We start from the raw sequence: 20,503 nt of genomic DNA on the forward strand, positions 1-20,503 counted from the left end.
TCCATTTCTAGTATGTTTTATTTGTAATATTTCAGCATCAGCTGTCATATGTGAAAAGTCAAACTTTCCACGTCCTTTACAAAACGTAACAAAACAAAACACATTTAGGCCCTTATGACCCTTAACATGGTAACATTCACTGAAGCCATAAATCAAAAGCCTTGTTTTTCATGCCAATCATTGAAACAGTCCCTCTCAGGCTGAAAGCACAACAACATATCACAAGTCACACACATGACTGGAGTTGTCTGGTTGCAGAGCCTGCACTTCCTTCCACCAATGTTGTCCGGTGTGATGTGCTTCGGCTTGTGGAAAGCAGGAACCGTTGAGGAAGAGCGAGCTGAGAAAACTGGTGCTGAATCCTGAGGACTGATCTCTGTAAGCTCTAAAATGAGCACCTCCAAGAATGCCTTTCGGGTCATAGGCCTCTTGTTCTTTCCCTTGGCCATTAGTTCCTGCATGATGAATGCATTCTCTACAGTGATGTCCAAAAAGTGATTAAAAACACATTGATACCACTTTTTTTGTTTATGTAGAGCTCTGTAATGTCCAGTAATGCAATTAGATAGATCCACTGCCTCCATGTTCCTAAGTGGAAATATAAAATGCATATTTCAAACTCTATACAGATAAATAGATTAAACTATGGAAGCTTGTTTTATCTCACAATTAAGACTTTCCGCACAATTTCTCTTTTTACATCTCGCAATTCTTTACTTTGTCTGTTTCCGCCACAATACAAAGAAAAGGTCCTTTCGAGTTTATATCTCACAATTCTGACTTTTTTCTCAGAATCGTGGAAAAGTCCAAATTGAGAGAACTTGGAATTGCAAAAAAATAAATTAAAAAAATTCAGGATTGCGATATAAAAAGTCACAATTAAATTTGTTTTCTCTGTGGTGAAAACAAACTTCCATAGTAAACGCATTGAAGACTGAATGCACAGGTACAATAAGATGGACAAGGAACATCTCTGAATAAAATGTACTTACTTCTTGTAGTCCAACACCACAGCTGGAATGGGGACCTGCACATGGGTCGGTTGAGCGTCACCCTTCACCTTCCTCTGCACAGTATCACCTTCATAGGCTTTATGGAAGGTGGAGCACATCTGCACTTCCTTTGAGTCTTTCCACTCAACAAACAGCAGCTCGTCATCCCTAATCCAACGCATGGTGCCGCGCGGAGCGGTCCTTGACAGTCTGTTCACAGTTGTTTTTGGGAAACCTGCCCGGTTTGCCCATACAGGTCCACAAGCCCAGACCTTTTTACACAAGAGGTCACTGAAGAGTGTGGGGCTGGTGTAAAATTTGTCTACGAACAGTTTGTACCCAGAACCCAACATATTTTCATCCACCAATGCCATAACGGACTCATAACTCAAGCCCTCGCTCTGTGAAGAACATGACTTCCCCTCGTAAATAAAGAAGTCCCACGTATAGCCAGAGGTGCAGTCTGTCAGTGCAAAGAGTTTGTACCCCATGTTTGGAGATTCGTTTTTCATGCATCGCTTGAGTCCAGTTCTAGCCTGCGATGTCACCATTTTTTCAACAATGGTGATTCTCTGAAAAGGATGAAAAAATGTCTTGCAAGCCTCCCTAATGACTTGATACAGGGGTTGAATTTTACCCAGGCGTTCAAAGGCTGCTGTTCCCCTCCTAACGCGGTTCTTCTCATCCTCCCTGCTGTCGCTTAGATGAAGAGCTTTAGAGATTGACAGAAATTTCTGGTAAGACATGACTTTTGCAGGAAAGGACAGACTGAAGTGCTGGGAAACACTCCAATAGTCAGTCAGCGAAGAGCACTTGAACATACTCATGTAAATGACCAGGGCTATGTACGACTTCAAGTCACTTAGATAAATATTTTCCCAGACCTTGCCGTTTCTCTTTTGGCGCTTGGCTCCATAGTCATTTGTGTGCCCTACAATGGTCTGCAATGTTGTTTTTGGGAACAACAGTTGAAAAAACTGCAGAGGACTGCTGCACCTATTCTGCAAAATCTGAGGTCCAGGTTCTTGGGCGGGTTTGAAGTCTATATGAGGTGGCTTAACATCTGCTTCATCTGAGCTGTGCCATCTTTCTGTTGATATAGCAGAGACATTATTTTCACTCTCCCTGCCATCCCTATCAGCAGTAGATGATGTGAAGGACAGACGGGGTCTCTTTCTCTGCTGTGGGTTGTCCTCTGAATCACAGTCCTCCTCTGGTGGGTAAAGGTCAGATGAAGGTCTATTGCATGACACAATAAAACAGAATAGGATTAGCAATGTACTACTTGGTGAGAAAAATTTAAATTTTTGGTCTGTCCCACCTCAGGTCAGGCAAAAAAAATAAAAATAAAAAAATCACAATTTTAATAAATAATTTAAAGAAACTATGTAGTTTTATGTATTTTTGTGACTTTAGAAGCCCTTCAGTTAAGCGAGTAGAATTCACTGTTGTACAGTAGATGGCTGTACATGTGCATTTGTTGAAAAGCAAATGCTTTCAAAAGCAAAGAAAAACATGTCGACTGATGAGATGAGCAGTAGTCCAATCATAACACAACACTCCAAGGAATAACAGAAATATTTTAGTTTTCCTGAAATTCTTGTAACGTTTACACAGACTCTAGGTGCGTCCCAATTTGCATACTTATGCACTATTCTATACCATTTTGTCATATAAATAGCAAATAGCATTTACATTAAAATACAAAAAAAGAAAAAGTGCACTTTAAATATCCGGATGATGCACTTACCTGAAAAAAGTGAAGAGTGAAATATTGGACACTTCAAGCACTCAACTATTGCAGCTGTCAGAGGGGCTTATCAGACTCAGAATTTGCATGACAAAATAACCTTATAAAATGTATAGCCTACACTTCACAGTTGTGTCCCAAATGATGAACTATAAACTTTGCACTTATACTAAGTGTTTGAATGTAAGCCACATTGCACACAATATACATTTGACAGTATAGACTATTACAATCTAGCAAGCTCATCTGACTGCCATGAGATGTATTTATTTGCATTCTATCCTAAGACGGAACTGTTAGACGACTTAACATTTCGGACCAATTATAAAACTCTGTGGGATGACACCAACAAAGGTTATAGCCTACGTTGTCATCTTTCATAAATAACACTGGCCACTTTTGTGTCAGATGTAGGTTTTTCCCCCTTCGTTGCGAGACAGACAACTACAACCAATGTCGAAAGTATAAACAGTTTGCAACCTTGAATTAGTTAGCTCAAAAAAAAAAAAAAGTCATGCATTGCTAATGGTGTATGAGGTTAGTATGTCTTATGGCCTACAGTGTTTTGCCACCAGGTGGCGTTGTTCTGTGTTCTGAAGTGAACGTCAGGAACAGGTGTAGTGGGTTACCAGTGATTGCGTTTGCATCAAGAGACAGCGATTACAAAAGGAATGATGGCCGTTCATCTTTCCTCTTCAGTTCCAGATTGTTTTTACTTATTTTTCTTTATTTCATTGAGTTGTGGTATTATTGATTTGACTTATTTTTCCATTAAATGTTTATTTGTTAAATTTAGTTCCATGTGTGGCCTCCCTGTTATTATGTTGCTTCACCTTGAGCCAGGTGGGCGTAACAGTCTTGTACTCTAAAGCAGTGGTTCTCAAAGTGGGGTCCGCGGACCCCTGGTGGTCCGTGAACTATAGCCAGGGGGTCCGCGAAATAATTTATAACAGCCTACCGTTTTTCCCGACTATAAGTCATGTTTTCTTTAGCATCTGAAAACTTGCTATTTATTCCAACGTGACTTATATAATGCATTTAATGTCAAATAATAAAAAAGTAGGCTCTTAAAGGTTTCTATAGATAGATAATCTATCTATATTTCTTATGTCTGTGCGTCAAGTATTCGCTGTGTTTTGGTCGATTTTTGGGCACGTGCGCCAGAAAGGAGACGGAGACGGCAGAACGCGCATCCTGTTGTGTTCTTTATTTTTAAAAGGCATGACATTTTGTAGTAATTTTTAATGTAGGCCTATACACAAATAAAAAAATAGACACTTTGCCGTTTTGAATGATGTACTCTTATCTGTATGACCATAAATAAGAGTATTCCTTTGTTTCCACTGCTGAGGAAAAATCCAAGTGTTCGCGCCGGCGTCTCGTGTGCGCGCACAATATGTCAGTTCTAGCACTGCTAATTTGACATCAAAACCTGTTCATTGTCAAAATAAAATACTTACCGAACTTATAAAAAGTTCTGCTTAATTTAATTTGTCTGTTGCAGTTGTACACTATGAAGGCAGTGACGGTCAATCATATACTGTCGACTTGCTATTGTTCCAATCTCATTTCTCCAAAATGTGAAGATGCTGATACGTGTAGGCCTATATTGGGACTGAAGCATGAAGCTTTCTTTACATAAATAGTTAAGCATCCAAATGTTAGGCTACATCGCAAATATGGAAACTTTGGACCGAATGAGAGATGCACGAGCCCAACGTCTGCAGTTTCAGTTTCGATTCAACTTAATTCGTTTAGAATTGATGTTTTAAATAAATGTTGTCTGTATACTACTATTATTATTATTTGTATTATTATCTATTAATAGTATAATTTTTCATTCTCGTTTTGTTCTGAATACCATTAATTTAAGGATTTGCTGTGGAGTGAGGGGAAGTAGGCCTACTACGCCTCAAGAGCGCAACAAAGTATTACACACTCAGGTGCAACTTATTTTCTGGAAAATACAGTAAATTATAAATTTGTGCATAGGGACAGTGTCGTATACCCACAATTGAGGTCCCTGAGGTCCGGGCCTCTGTAATTTTTCTATGTGTATAATGAAAGTTGTGAAATAATTGCCTAATATTAACTCTAATTTGGTGCTGCAAGGATATTAAACATCGCGATGATAACTGAGCTTCTCATCTGAGCTGCTTCAGCAGACTAACAGCGCTCGTCAATGTCAAAATGTTTGAGTCGGAGATTAAATCAAAGTAGGCTGGTTTATGTTCACAGAAGCTGCAAGCCGAGCGCGAATTTCCGCATGACGCTTCAGTTATTCGGTCATAAAGTGCGAGATAAGATGTAAATCGCTAAACTAAACAGCTGTTTAAGATAGAAGTTTTAAACCAACGACAGAAACAATCAGTTTGCAAAGTATCAACCGGGAAAGGAAATATAGGGGATAGCGGGGCACAACGTAAATCCCAGTTGTGCAAGTGGGTCATGTTGTCACACTGCGTTACAATGAATATGTTTTGAACTATGTTGTATATGTGTTCGTTGTCAAACTCAAAAATTAGTTTATTTTTAATTATTTTAAAATGCCATTATTTTATATGAAAAAGTTAATTGTATTTTATTGAGAAAATATTTTTGTTTGTCTTGTATATTTGTTTGATTAGATCAGATAACATTTTAATCTGTCATATGGTCATGTTACAATGTGCCCCACCTATGGGACATGTTGTCACATTGCACTTCCATTCTTTCTGGGTATATCAAGAATAAAAGTACAATTTTTGGCCTTAAAAACACCTTAAAATGCATGTGTAGATCAAGAAAATCTAAAATTCCTCAGGGGGGCATGCCCCCGGACCCCCCTAGCAAGATCACTTTTGGGACCTCAGTATGCTATTTAGAAAACCCTGCAAATGACCCTGGGTGGAGACTATTTGTGTCAAAATATTTAATTAACCGCTCCCACATTAACTTTAGGCTCAGTCACTGTTATAAATATGAGGGGGTCCTTGGAGATGTTTTTCCCCTGTAAGGGGTCCCTGGCTCCAAAATGTTTGAGAACCCCTGCTCTAAAGCTATGTTGGTGTGATGTATTGTGCGAAATGCTGCCATAAAGCAATACATAAAATGTGTCAAGTTTATAACAAACAAAATCATTTCGCCACTCTTTAATGTGCCATGACATTACTGAAGTGTCAATTGCGATAATTATGCAATTAAAAATAAATTAGTGTTATTCTAAAAACTTTTCCTTAAGAAAAATTGACATGCGCCTACTGTACTATCCAAATGAATCAATATTGAAAATACAATCTTGTGAATCGAAATTGTGAAGTGAAATTTGTGTCAATGCCAAGCCTTAGTTCTTAAGTACCAAATACAAATATGTCATAAAAAACTCACCGATCTAGAACAGGGTCAAGACCATCCATAAACATTTCCTCTGCTGTGCTGTCCACACTGCTGGCCACACTGTCCTGGTCACAAATATCAAGATCTTCATCACTACTGGCTGTAATGTCCACCACATCATTTGTGGTAATTTTCTTGGGATCCACAGCAGAAGTGAAGATCAAAAGAGAAGGCGATGCAGATGTTTGCTGTTGGATTTTAACAGGGAAAACAAAGAGTCAGTGAAATGTTTATTGCAAGATTATCACATGCATCTATAACTTATTATAAAATAAACAACAAACCAAAATACATAAAATGATTGGTTGAAAAATGGCATTTTCGGTTTTTAGCCGAAAGAGAAAAACGGACTGAAAATATATTCCACCCTGCCCCGCACCTCAGTGTTCAGCGCTCAGGTTTCACTCTTGCTCTAGCGTTATCATCAAGGTGCGCTCAATATTCCGCTCTATAAACATGCGCTCAGTTGCTCACGGCCCATGTGAATGCTCCACTCATGTACCGCTCATACATCGAAAAAGTCAGCTCAAATGATGCACTGGTTTCCAATAGCCCTACTGTGCTGTAACATGGTGTGGGATAGCGGTGTTGGACAACACTGGTAAAATGACACTACCCTCTCGTTCACTGATCCGCTCCCTGCTATCTGCTCAAATGCTCTGATATCAATAGCTTTGTAGGACTATACAGTATTTGGATAATTGGTCAAACAATTAAATGTTATTTCTGATTCTGTTGCATAGAACCGGAAAAAGGACAATATATTTATATTTAATAGTAATTTATTTATTTATTTGGTAAAATTGTGTTACTTTCAATAAAGATTGTGTGGTTATTTTATTTTAATGGCTAGTATTTTTTTAATTCAGTATCATTCAAATTATTTAATTTCATTAAAAGTCTAATATTAATACAATTACCCCAAAAACAAAAAGGTATTATAAAATAAGATTTTTTTTAAAGCCTTTTCGGTTTGAGACTAAGTGCTTCCAGAATTTTGGGTTTCGGCCCAGATTTGTCCATTTTGGTGCATCCCTACAAAATACAGTTTTATACATTTATAGCCTAACTATTTTCCTTAATAGGAAATCTGAGTTTTACTTTTCTAAGTTTCTAGTAATCTAAGTTTTATTTGGAATGGCATATTATAATTTCTTCCACATCGTATTTGTCCCAGATTCAGCACATAAAACAACTGAATTGAAGTAATTAAAAACCTAAATATAATTTATATTTACAAAAAAAACTATCATTTACATACTCTCAGCTAAAAAAAGTTCAAGTATTTTTTTTTTAAACAGCAGTTTATACTTTGCTTGTTATACAAAACTCTTTATATGAGAGTTGTCAAAACTGCCATTCAGTCAAGTCAACATTCACAGATGCCATTCACACTTCCAGTATAGTACTCGTTTAAAGAGGGAGCAGTGCTTTCCTTAGGTCATGAAACCGCATCTGGAGCTATTCATAACAAACCTAGACATGACATGTATTATAATAAAATAAAGAGTTGTTAAAACATTGGTAATGATCTGTAATCCTTATTAATAAACGATACCTTTATAAAAATGTACCATGAATTAACTGTAGTAACCATGCTTAGTAAGCACGACTCGGGTCGAGATCTACAATTTTTAACAATACTTTGAAATAAAGTCATACATGTTCTGTTCATTGTTCATACATACATAAGATATCATGATGTAGCCTAATGAGCAATAGCTGTCTTTTATAAATAATCATATTATTGGATAATACAAACATTTTGTAACAGTATTGTAAAATGTGTTTCCCATTTGACTACAAGTATGTAATATTTCCTTCATGTTCATGTTGTTACAAATAGCACTTTAAGAGACAGAGGTATGGGCACTTAATGTCAAATATAAACAGTATTTAATCATTTGAAATTCAAATTAAATATTTAATGCAAAGCCTTCTCTGTATGAAATCCAGTAAGACATGTGACAACAGAACAAGCATTGATAATACGGTGAGTTGTCTGTAATGTTTCTGTCATGTGGAAAACAAAAAATGCTGAATCTGTGCACGTCTTTCTCATTTTATTATCTAATTTGTTATCATACGTTGTATAGAATATTTTCCTGTGGTCAGATTGATTACTATTCAGATGGGTTTTGTAAATGGGCTTTGTACAATGAAGTTACTGTATGCTTTGTATTTAGTCATTTACATAATGACTAAACGTCATAAACAAATGAGCGCTCAGTTTTTTTTCTTCATTTGTCAAAGTAGAGATATTCAAATTAATCATTAATTTTGCTTTCAGTGATGACTGAGATCTAATGCAATGGGCTAATGTCATCCGTTTTTGGCCCTGTTTGACAGAAAATGCTTAGATTAAGTCAGGATTAGGCCTTAGTTCAATTAGGGCATTGAAATAGCTTTTATAAGCGTGCCTTAGAAAAAAACATTATCGTGTGCATCTTGAGACAAAATGGCACTAGCATATTTTAAGATAATGTTAGTGCAAGTTGCCTTCAGTTAAACCAGCTCAAACATGCGTTTTAGTCTGAGACTAGATTTAAGCCTTGTTTGTGAAACCGGCTATTTGTGTTTTAAGTTTATTTGTATGTAACTTTTTATAATATGAGCCATTCATACTTTTTTAATGATTATTTAGGCTATATTTAAAATATAGTATTGGTTTTCATATAGAAAAATGACAGTTTCACTTGTTCAAGGAGCTTTATAATAAATGTTTATTTTAAATTTAAATACAGTATATTTGACATGAAATGCGTCACACTCTGTGTCCAAGTATCATTTGTAATGACACGAACATAAATATCACAAAATAGTCAAATTAAAAACTTTACAACATTTATTAATATTTTTTTTTTTTTTAAAGGACCTATTATGCAAAATTCACTTTCATAAGTTGTTTGAACACCGATGTGTGTCTGCAGTGTGGGACCTATTATGCCTCTTTTTACAAGATGTAACGTGTGTCTTGGATAACCCAAGAGTGTGTATGTGAAGTTTTAGCTCAAAATACCCCACTGATAATTTATAGAATGTTAAAATTGCCAAACACCCCCTTAAATGCAAGTGAGCTGGTACTCCCGGCCCCCTTTCAAGAAGAGGGCGGAGCTTCAAGACCTCATGCTCCGGCCGGCATACCGGCAACAGGGGCAGCATCAGTGAACAGGCAGAGACAATGGTAGATTTTGCAAAGTTAGCCATACAGAGTGCCAACAAGCTCTTTTCAGAAAGGCACAACATATGACATGTGATACTTACTTTGTCTGGATCTGAAGTTTGCGCACGAAGCGTTGGTATTGACCCATCTTTCAGAATCAACCTTTTTGAAAATCCAGCGTTGACAAAACCCTTGTTTGTGAAGCAGTCGGGCGCAAAATGATTGCCGCAAACGTATAAGATTTTAGCAATGTTCTTTGGGATATTTCCTTTGAAAATGAAATTTAACCACGATATCCTCAGTGACTCAGATTGCGGTAGTCTATGGAGACTCTTATGTTCATTGGTACATCCCAAAACACAACACTTGTAATGCCTCTTTGGCGCAGACATCGTACAACTCCAGTTGCCTCTGTGCTTCTCACTCAGCGCTGTCTATGCTAATAGGGCAGATTGTCACCGGCTGTGGGTCTTCTCTCTACGATGACGTCACTGTAGGGGGGGAATCTGAATCAGCTCGTTTGAAGAGACTGCTTTTGATTTAGGGGAATTAAAAAAAAATGAGAGTGGATTTTTACCATTATAGGCTGGTTGTTCTAACACACTGTGAACACACATTTGGTGTGCAAACACCTTATAAAAGTGAATTTTGCATAATAGGTCCCCTTTAAGTATTATTTGTAATGACATGAACATATCACCACAAAATACAGTCAAATGGAAAACACTTTCACAACATGGTTGGTTACACATTTATTACTATTTTTTATTTTAATTAAATATAATTTGTATATGATATGTAATTGTTAACCTAACAATGAACTTTGTTTGTATCCATTAACTTTAAACATGATTTATAATATTGCTCATTGTATAGTGTCTATTTAAAATTATTGCTAAATATCAAAATCCATGTGAATATAGCTTATATCTAAAGAAAATAACGTGTTACCTCCGCCCCTCACTTCCGTCATGGCTCTGCTCTGAATAAGGTCTATTGGAGCAAATAAAGTTGAAGTAATTCTATTTTTTGTGTTCCAAATGACGCACTATACACATTTATTAAGGTATGATGCCATAAAGAATCAAATGCGCAGGGTAAGATTTGTGAAAGTGTACATAAGTTTGTAAGTGTAAATTAAATTTGCATGCATGTGCAAGAGAAGATTTGTAAAGGTGTAAATCACCTTACAAGTGTAAGAAAAAAATAATTGCAGCATTTTACTGTTATTCGTAAGTGTAATTCAGCTTATTAAGCAATCGTGATTTATTTATTAATTTAACATGTATGTGTGCATTAAAAGTACCATTTCGGCAACGAGAACGCTTCTGAACCAAATGAAGATAAAGATGTATTTTGGCGACTGGGGTGTTTATTGAACCAATCAGATAAAAGTAAAACGAGAGTCAGCGAGAAGCTCATTTGATTGGCTACTGTTCGCGCTTGCAGAAATCAATGAGTGAGAGAATCGTGCCAAAACTGTAAGCGCAGCTAAAAGACAGACGCAACTGTACAAATCGGGTTATTTCGGGACTTTTTTAGCCGCATGCACACAAGTTATTCAGACATTTACAACAGTTTATTTCTTTACACAAAGGTTAGTTTTACACGGTCAATCTGTTTTGTAGTTCCTGACTCTGTTGTTTTCGCTTGCAAATTGCTGTTCACAGGCCTGCAATGCTTTTGGCCGTATGTGTGTGCAAAAAATGTGGCAAAAGTGTAAGCGCGGAAAAATGAAAGTCAGAGGAATACAGATCCTATTTATTTTGCGTTAGCATGAAGCTGCAGCTTCACATTACATGAATTACACTTACGGATAACAGTAAAATGCTGCAAATATTTTTTTCTTACCTTTACAAATCTTCTCTTGCGCATTCGATTCTTGCATCATATTACCTTCATACACATTATGCAATCAACCGTGTCACGGATGAATTTTAAAGGGGTCATGAACTGGCCTTTTGAAAATTGTTATACTGTTGTCTGAGGTCAACTTAAGAAATTCACGTGGTTTTTACTTTCAAAAACATCATAACCTGATGTTCTACCCTGGTTTTGCCACTAGCTCCTGAAATGCTCGGTTTTATGGGCGTGCTGCATTGAAGACTTGGAAGTAAACACCCACTGCTATGATTGGATAACAGTTTTGCATATTATTATGAGTTTCGACTCCCCTGTCCCCGGGAATTGTTTTGAAAACTTCCAATGTGGAAAAAAGGCAACCGGAATGATTCACCCATACATGTTCGACACGTTCACATAATCAGTACCAAACGATCTGTAACAATGCAATACTAGCACATATAAAAAACTTTTTTACTCACATAAATGTGTTGCGCCATTCCTGTCGGATCCAATACAGAAGGCACAGCATCGTTTTTTAATCTCATTCTGTCTGCAAATCCAGCCTCGACCTGTGTCTTGTTTGCAAAAGAATCCGCGGTGAAATGAAGCGAACAAACGCGCAATGTTTTACCCACGTGAGCTGGAACTTCATTAAAAATAAAGTTCAACCACGCATTCCTAAAATTGGAATCCGAAGGAAGCTTATGCAGCGACTGTGTTCTTCCACAACCAGGCACTGCACAATATTTTGTAATCTTCAGCGGCATTTTTATTGCTTGGTAGCTCGATCCAGTTTAACACCACATAGGCCTTATGCTATTTACCTATTACATGTCATGAGCAAATCGGTGGGCGGGGCTACAGAATTAGGCGGTGGTCTTCTGTTGAGGCGGTGTTTCACTGCTCTCTGACGTCACAGGTAGGCCAATTTGCAGATCCCTCGTTTGATGAGGCAGCTGTAAAAGCTTTTATTTGACTAAGGAAGTTTTCAGCAGGATATTCTTATATTACGATGACCTTTTATATATCAAAAGCTCAAGGAAAAGTTGATTTCTCAATTCATGACCCTTTTAAGGTTTTGACATTCTGCATTGAGTCTGATCCTAGCTCCTCCCCCTCTTCTACGTAATTAAAGCTGCGACAGATGAGTGCATTCCAAACATTCCACATTTATTAGTTTTTTTCGGTTAATTAAATGCATAATCCGCGTATTTAAAGTGTACTTTTTCTGTTTGGAATTATCAATGTGAACACTTCGCTATAAAACGCCATAGACTAATAATGCATAAGAACGCTAATTGGGAAGCACGTTTTGTTTTGAGTTACCACAGTTCACAAAGGGATTCCGGTGTTTCGTGTAAACGAATGATGAATGAATGTAACATCGTTTGTCGCGCTGTTGCTCTTATATTTATCGCTCACCATTTTAAGTAAAGTGGAAAACGTATAACGTTACGCTTACGCGTTTAAATATAACGAAAGACTAATTTCTATCAGTATCTGCATCTATGGAAACTGATAGGCCATTGGCGAAAACCGTATAACTAACTTACTCATATCAAACGATCTGTAACAAAGCAATAGTGACGCTTGGTAAAAAAACAAAACATTGTTACTCACACGTGTGTGTTGCGAGATTACGGTCGGCTTCAGTATAGTCGGCACTGCATCATCTTTTATTTTCAGTCTCTCTGAAAAGCCTGCGTCGAACTGCGTCTTGTTTGTAAACGAATCCGCAGTAAAATGAAGCGAACAGACAAACAGTGTCTTATTGACGCGATCTGGAACCTCGTTAAAAATAAAGTTCATCCACGCTTTACTAATGTTAGGATCACGCGGAAGGACATGCAAAGATTGCGCTTTTCCACAACTCAGCACTGCACAACGTCTTGTAATCCTCAGAGGCATCTCGATCGTTTTGTTGCTGTGTTTGCGTCTCTTGGGCGGGGCTAAAGACACAGTGATGTAGAAGTAGGCGTTGATCTTCTGCCGAGGCGGTCTTTCTCTTAGCAGCTTGGTTTCAATAATACAATAATGGTTTCGGATTAACAAGAAGTTTGAGTTCTGCAACTTACATGATGTTTTAGTGCGTCCTCTTATGTCAAACGATCGAAAGGAAAATGGTATCACAATCACACCCCTACAATGTTTTTGAGTAGGGTTTTGAATAGCATAGGGGCTAGTTTTTGTGAACCTGGCAACCCTGCACGGTCTTCCCCTCCTTTCTGCTCGGGTTGGTCAGATAGCCATAGCCTTTTGAATTTCAGTTCCGGAGGCGTCCCCATCGTATACTGTTCGAATCACTGATTTAGCAGAACTATTTCATGACAATAACGTGAGATAGCAGGTTAGCAGAGGCCTATAGCAGTGCACTGGGTGTAAAACACAAAACCTCGCATTCTAAGCAATCCGTACAAAATATAGGCTGCAGAATCATACTTACAGGTTGTGATCCTTTACATGTCGAAGCGCAAGAAGGCCCAAATAATGTGGGTACTTTCCCATCTTTAATGAATAAACGTTTTGCAAATCCCGCATTGACCTCGGAAAGATTTGAAAAGCAGTCGTCAGTAAAATGACGGGAACACAACAAAAGGTTGGCGTTAAACTGTTGTGGTATCATTGTAAAAATGAATTTCAACCACTGACTCTTCACATCCTCATCCTTTGGAAGTCCATGCAACGTGGATTTGATTTCGCAGCGCAGAAAACAGCGTCTTCTCGACATGTCGACAACACGAACCAACAACTCTTCCAGCTACAACTACAAGCAGTTCACAATAGCTTCCCTCTTTTGGGATACATCTATCATGCACTTTTAGACAGTGCAGACCAGAGGCACGTCAAATGCAAATGAGCTGCTGCTGCTCTCCACCCCCTTTCACTCACTGCTGCTGCTACTGTGAATACTGGAGTTCAGCAGCTCTATGAACTATAGAGTCGGACACTGAAGGAGGAAAACTCCGACAGAAATGCTACACAAAGACGTATACCTACATCCTTAGTTGACGAATTTATGTTGTTATTGTACAGCCGTTTCGTAACGACGGATGAGCAACACACACTAACTGCAACCCCAGCTAACACATGACGCTGGATATGAGACTGAGTAGTATTACTTTTTTGGGAGGTTATATTGCGTCATGCTCATTTATTAAGTATTGCAATCAGAAAGACGACTTGGACAGGTAAACAAAATCTCGATACTTACGTATTCTGGACATGCAGTTGGATAACGGACAGTTGGTATTGATCCATCCTTAATTAATAACTTTAATGCAAACCCTGCCTTGTACTGACCCTCGTTTACAAAGCAGTCTGATGTAAAATGGTTAGCACAGACATATACGTATTTACCTACTTTTTCTGGCGCATTCCCTTTAAAAATAAAACTAACCCACCGCATCTTCAGTGGCATAGATGACGGAAGTAAATGAACACTCTTATGCTCATTCCTACAGCCAACTACAGAACATCTACCACGTTGCTGGGTCATTTTTGTGTAAGCACTAGCTGCTCTAGCAAGGAAATAAACATAGGTTATGGGGCATATGTGTAGGGGCAAAAACTTTAGATATACCAGATAGCGCTCCCAAGAAGTGCGCTTTTTCTTCTTGATTTGTAGCGGTCCGCAACACCAAGTACTTTGCCGCCACCTATCGATCGACTGGACCATTACAGTCAAGTCCCTGTTCCTACATTGAATCACTGCTTATTCAGCCCTTATGGTTTTATGGATGATTTAATATCATCTAATTTCTCAAATTATTCGTTCTAAGCAGTTAGAAGATCCAGTCTGAAATATAAAACACAAAACTATATGCATTTTGAACACTTATTAATCATACTTACAGGTTGTGATTCAGAGGAGCAAGTTGGTCCAAATAAACCAGTGGTCACCAACCTTTTCAAGCCTAAGATCACATCCCAAGTCCAAATGTAAACCAAGATCTACCACTTGCCGAAAATTATGAAAAAACAAGGCCACAATGTAGTTCTACTTTGACATTCCTTGTTGCATGTTAGTCACTAGGAAAATATTTATTTAACTATACAAATAGTATATAACCATACAAACTGTCAACTATAATTCAACATTTTCAACAGTAATATAACATTAAGTATATATCCACAGGCTTATTACTCATATATAAACACAATAATCAGTCAATTACAGGCCTAAGCCAATAATGTACTGTTTCATTTTCCCTTTTAAAACATCAAAATGGTAAGTGCAACTAGCATACAAAATATTATGACAACAGTCATCCTTCAATTCTTCAATAATATTTTCACACAAATTACAGACCTACTACTATTCATTACCTAGATAATCAATCAATTACAGGCCTAAAACAGTCATCTACAGCACTGATTCTCTTTCCCTTTTCCAACAACATAAAACACAGATCTCCTTTTAACAATAGCCAATACAGGTTTTTTCCTGGCTCAAAATGAGGCGGAGGTGGTAAAATCGTAACACTAGGGGGGTCCGGGGGCATGCCCCCCCCCCCCCCCCCCGGGAGAAAAATTAGTACATTTTAAAGATAAATTCATTAATCTGGTGCACTTTGAGTCACTCGAATCTGTTGTTAAAAATATAAAATAATCCACCCGCCAACCACCCATATTCTTTGATTTAGATATCTGCATCTGATCATCACATTACAATTATTCAATTAACTCTCTGGGGTCGGCGGTCTCGCCGGCGATACCAGCTCACTTTTTTCCTTATCAGTGCAAAAGAGACTCAAATTACTCTGTTAATTTTGATCTTACATATAAGTGTTGTACATCATTCGATCCTGTTAAGTTTGTATTTTTTTTGTGGAACCTCATAATAAAAACAAAGTGTTGTGCTTTTCGCCTAATAAAGAAAAATAAACATGATGCGCGTTCTGCGTTCTCTCTGTCAGTGAAGTCCATTCTGAAACGCGTCCGAAAAATCATCTGTAACTCTGCAAATACTCAGTCAAACAGTTATACAGGCACACAGGCATGAAGCCTGAATTATCTTCTTTTAAATGAAGTAATTTATATAAAAAAAAAAAATTCTCATTTTATGTAATCTGTACGAAAAGAGAGAGATGATAGTCGTTCTCGTCTCAGCTCATTAAAGTTAATTTGACCACGCCCACGGAGCGCGCGCTCTATTCAAACACAAATGCTCTGAGGCGATCCACGCCCACATCAGCTGGATAACCACCGAAAGAGACTCAGATTTACGACGCTGTGAGGAATAATAGTACTATCTTAATAATAATCCTGGAAAAAATTACCTCAGAAGTAGGCTACAGGTAGTTTCATTTGGAGGAGCAACGGATCCAGCCGAGGAAATAGGTACATTCTTTATTTTCAAGTGCTTTGTGCTAATCGCGATATGGAAAAGTGTCTGTAAACAAAAAGACTGTTTGAATCGCGTTTTTGTGTGTGAATGAATGAACAGCTTTTACCTAACTATATTCCAATACTGAGATGAGTAAAAATCGACTGAAATATGTTGAAATAAATTATTTTTGTATAAGCAACGGATTAAACTGCAAATGAACATTTATATGTCCTAATCATAAAAACGATATGTTACATATGAAAGACAAGATGTCGTTTTTACTGTAAAATACTGCCACATCAAATAAGCTTGTTTGCTAAGATGTTATTATAGTATTTGTTCGATTGTAAGCTATATTCAAACTAATTAATCCGCAACTGTGAAATATGTATGATAAAATGTATACTTTAGTATATAATACAAAGAAAGATTACATTTGAAATATAGTTAAAATTTTAATTGTTGTTGTAATTGTAACCTTTTTATTAAAATAGCAAAAATATATGTAGGCTACATATAAATAAATCTTAGGTAAATCTTAAAAGCTCAATATAAGCCTCCTCTTTAAATTATTTGTATTGTGTTTTATTAGTGACACATTTGGGATACATTCCCAAACTTTCTGTAAAAACAGTATGATAATTAACTGCACAATTACTATACAGTTTTACATTTGATATTATACAATTTGCAAGCACAATTTGAAAAATAAATAAATAATTGGAACTGTGAACCAATTTTGTATTATATAGGCATATATATATATATATATATATATATATATATAGTCATTGCATTCTTGTGGCTCAGTGACACACCTGAATGAAAGGCTCATTAGTATGCAGCCCCATTATGCGCTCATTATGCGGGCCCATTGTCTTCTCAGGTGTGAATCACAGGTCACACCCCAGCGCATATTGCCTTTCCAAACAAAAAGTGTCATTTTTAAATTTAAACCAATCTATTGTGTTATGTGAATGATAAGGCAGGATGATTTTCAGATCATTTTGAAGAAAAAACTCTAGGCCACAACATCCATTAGTCAAAAGTCTTGTGGACACATATTTAGTATGTCTTTTGTGGCCTTATTTCAGAAACTTTAAGTTTTAGTTTTTTCAATAACCACGCATAAACAATATTCTCTCAAAAATACAAAAATGTACATACATGTTGATAACACATTATGGTAGCCCTGTGTGTGCTAAATAGAGTGTAATTACACCTTTGCCAGTAATATGTTTATAAGCAACTGAAAAAAGCACAAATGTCAGAGTATGTCAAAACATCTCAAGGACCCCAAAAACACCTTGGACCCCAGAGGGTTAAGCATGATAATATGGTAACATATCACACTGAAGTAGGCTGATTTAAAATTAACATTTATTTAAATTAAAAGTTCTTCTTTTGGCAAAATTACATTTCCTTTATCGCCTAAACAGAGGCTTTAGCCTACTCCCTTTAAACTTAAATTGTCAATGTTTCATTTTTGAAAACACTCTTATCGAAATAATTTTTTGTACATTTATAAAGGGCATTTCCCCCCTAATTTTATTTAATGTACTGGTATGCTCTAAATTTTAGAGCATACCAGTACATTAAATAAAATTAGGGTAAATTTCATTTCAAATTCTTACATTTTATCAATACATTCAATTAAAATAATAAGACAGGGCTGTTACCAATCAAATTTAATAATTTACATTGAAAAATTATAACTGTGTTAAATGAGATTATGAGATTGTTTTGAATATTTTTTTAATATACAAATAAGGAATGTTGAAAAGAATGATACTTTGAAACTAAACCGCCAGTAGAAGCGGCAGGCGGCCGTCTTAATGAGCGAGTCATTGAGTCATTCATTCAAACGATTCGTTCAAACGGCTGATTGATTCAGAATGAGGCGGTTTAATAATGGGTAACGTTAATTGAATCTTTGACTCGAGCGATTAGGTCAAAACGCTGAATCATTCAGTAATGAATAATGGATGAGTGTTGCTGTGAGATGCGCTAGTTCTGTTGTTTGGAACTATTTTCGCTGCTGAAACAGAACAAAAACAGTAATTACGTCTAAAAATGTAAGTAACTTAATTTTAACTATTTGTTTATTGAACTGTTATGAAATCAATATCTTGGTTTCAATCGTGCTTGCATTCAGGAAAACAGCACTCTGGTCGTCTATAACGTTATATTGTTTCTTAAAGGAGCTGTATGTAAGATTGTGGCCAAAACTGGTACTGCAATCACTTTCAAATTACTGTAGAGTGGTGTATCCCCTCCCCCTCCCCCCTGACTCAAGGTTGCCAGATAGGCTGTAGGATCCAGCAGGAACGTGATGAGCTGCAGCTGTGGTAACTAGAGCAGAGCTGGCAACCCGGATGCCGCAACACTACTGACTTCATGATTGGTAGATAGGTGGAGGGTGGAGCATCAGACCAAAACACAACATGACAACATCAACATCAGTTGAGGGCTGCAACTGCACTTTTTAAATGACAATATCCTGGCCGGACTACTGTTGTCAGTGATATAAGTATTTGAAATGTACATGATTTCTTAATGTCTCGTGATATATCAGGGCCATTTTATGATTAATTGAAATAAATTTCTTACATACAGCTCCTTTAACTGTAAATTTGACGGAGGCGGCCGCCTCATAATTTTCTATGCAGGAAAACCCCTGCAGATTTCAAACTAGCAATAGCCTACTCCCTCACCGTTGTGCCATCGTTTCGTTAGCTTGCGTATCGTTAGCTTGAAGAGCTTGATGTGAGCGTAGTGTGAAGTGGCTAGCTGGTTAAAGCGTGAAGCCTTGTTTATACTCGACGCGTCCGCATGAGCCAAAAATGACGTCATTGTACGGCGCGCGCGCCTCCGCGTCCCCTAGACACCATTTACTACACACAGTAGGCTCACACATGGTGCATTTTTAATTAATAAATAATAATGAATACAAATATTGGTGTTTTTTTCTCTGATTTTGAAAACTCTTCGCGATCGACTTAAAATGCTTCCAAGATCGACTTGTCGATCGCGATCGACGGGTTGGTGACTCCTGAAATAAACTGTACTGCCCCATCTTTCATGGACAAGCGTTTTATGTATCCTGCGTTAAACTCGCCGAGATTTAGAAAGCAGTCGTCAGTAAAATGACGGGAATACAACACATGGTTGGGAGCAGGGGCGGATTGGCCATCGGGAATACCGGGAGCAATCCCGAACGGCCGGTCCATTTCAGGCCGAAGACCGGCCGGTGGTCAAAGATTTTATTTTTATTTTTATTTTTTTAAATGATACGCGACCGGCCTAACCGGCCGCTCAGCTGCAGCATGTGTGTGTGTGTGTGTGTGTGTTCAGACCGGGCCACGGCAATACTTTCAATCTGAGGGGGGATACGAGCGGCCCCTCCCAACTTGGACTGATCCTCGTTTTTCCTGACATCCGATTGGCTCAAACTAGGTGCCGATCAAAGGAGTTTACTTTTGGTCATGTTTTGCGGGTTTGTGTGAATGCAACAGAGACGGACGGTAAACATGGCGAAAAGAAGGAAAGAAGAGAACGAAATGGGTGGGGCCGAAACGTGCACAATTAGTGAAATATTAGTGATTTATTATACACTGAAATTGCTTATATTTGCATTTAAATATAGGTATTTATTACATGGCTTGGTAGAATTCCAATGTAGAATGCGGTCGGTTTCTTGATAACAGATAATTATCCCTTACATATGTTATATTTTTATAGATATATATTATATACTGACTGTACACGTGACATACTGTGACTTGATTTATGTATTCGAGATTAGGTTTTGCTGACCTGGTTGCGTAAGTGCAGTGGTGACTTGCTTATATACAATCTGAAGAGGCAGGTGTCATCCTAAAATTTCATGAATTTCTTCAGTGTAATCTGAATATCTTTATACCATAAAACACTATTAGAATTAAAATAACTGCAAAAAAATCCTTCTGCTCGTGCACCAAGGTCACTCGCATAAAAGGCCTCTCCATCTTAAAGTCCCGGGCTGAATTTCAGTCCCAGTACATCCCTGG

At 37.4% G+C, this 20,503-nt stretch overlaps 1 protein-coding gene across 1 annotated transcript; it reads right to left on the minus strand.

The window, feature by feature from the left end:
- On the minus strand, positions 1 to 9,777 carry LOC130071412 (piggyBac transposable element-derived protein 4-like). The gene is made up of 4 exons (XM_056236214.1): positions 9,382 to 9,777; positions 6,109 to 6,305; positions 993 to 2,231; positions 1 to 588 (listed from the first exon to the last, which is right to left on the minus strand). Exons 1-4 carry the CDS (start codon positions 9,670 to 9,672, stop codon positions 153 to 155), a joined length of 2,163 nt encoding a protein of 720 aa, XP_056092189.1. The 5' UTR covers positions 9,673 to 9,777; the 3' UTR covers positions 1 to 152.
- Between the last annotated feature and the right edge of the window lie 10,726 nt (positions 9,778 to 20,503).

The sequence above is a fragment of the Rhinichthys klamathensis genome, unplaced genomic scaffold, assembly GCF_029890125.1.
Source record: "Rhinichthys klamathensis goyatoka isolate OS25496 unplaced genomic scaffold, OSU_Roscu_1.1 h1tg000440l_1, whole genome shotgun sequence".
Taxonomy (NCBI): Eukaryota; Metazoa; Chordata; class Actinopteri; order Cypriniformes; family Leuciscidae; genus Rhinichthys; species Rhinichthys klamathensis.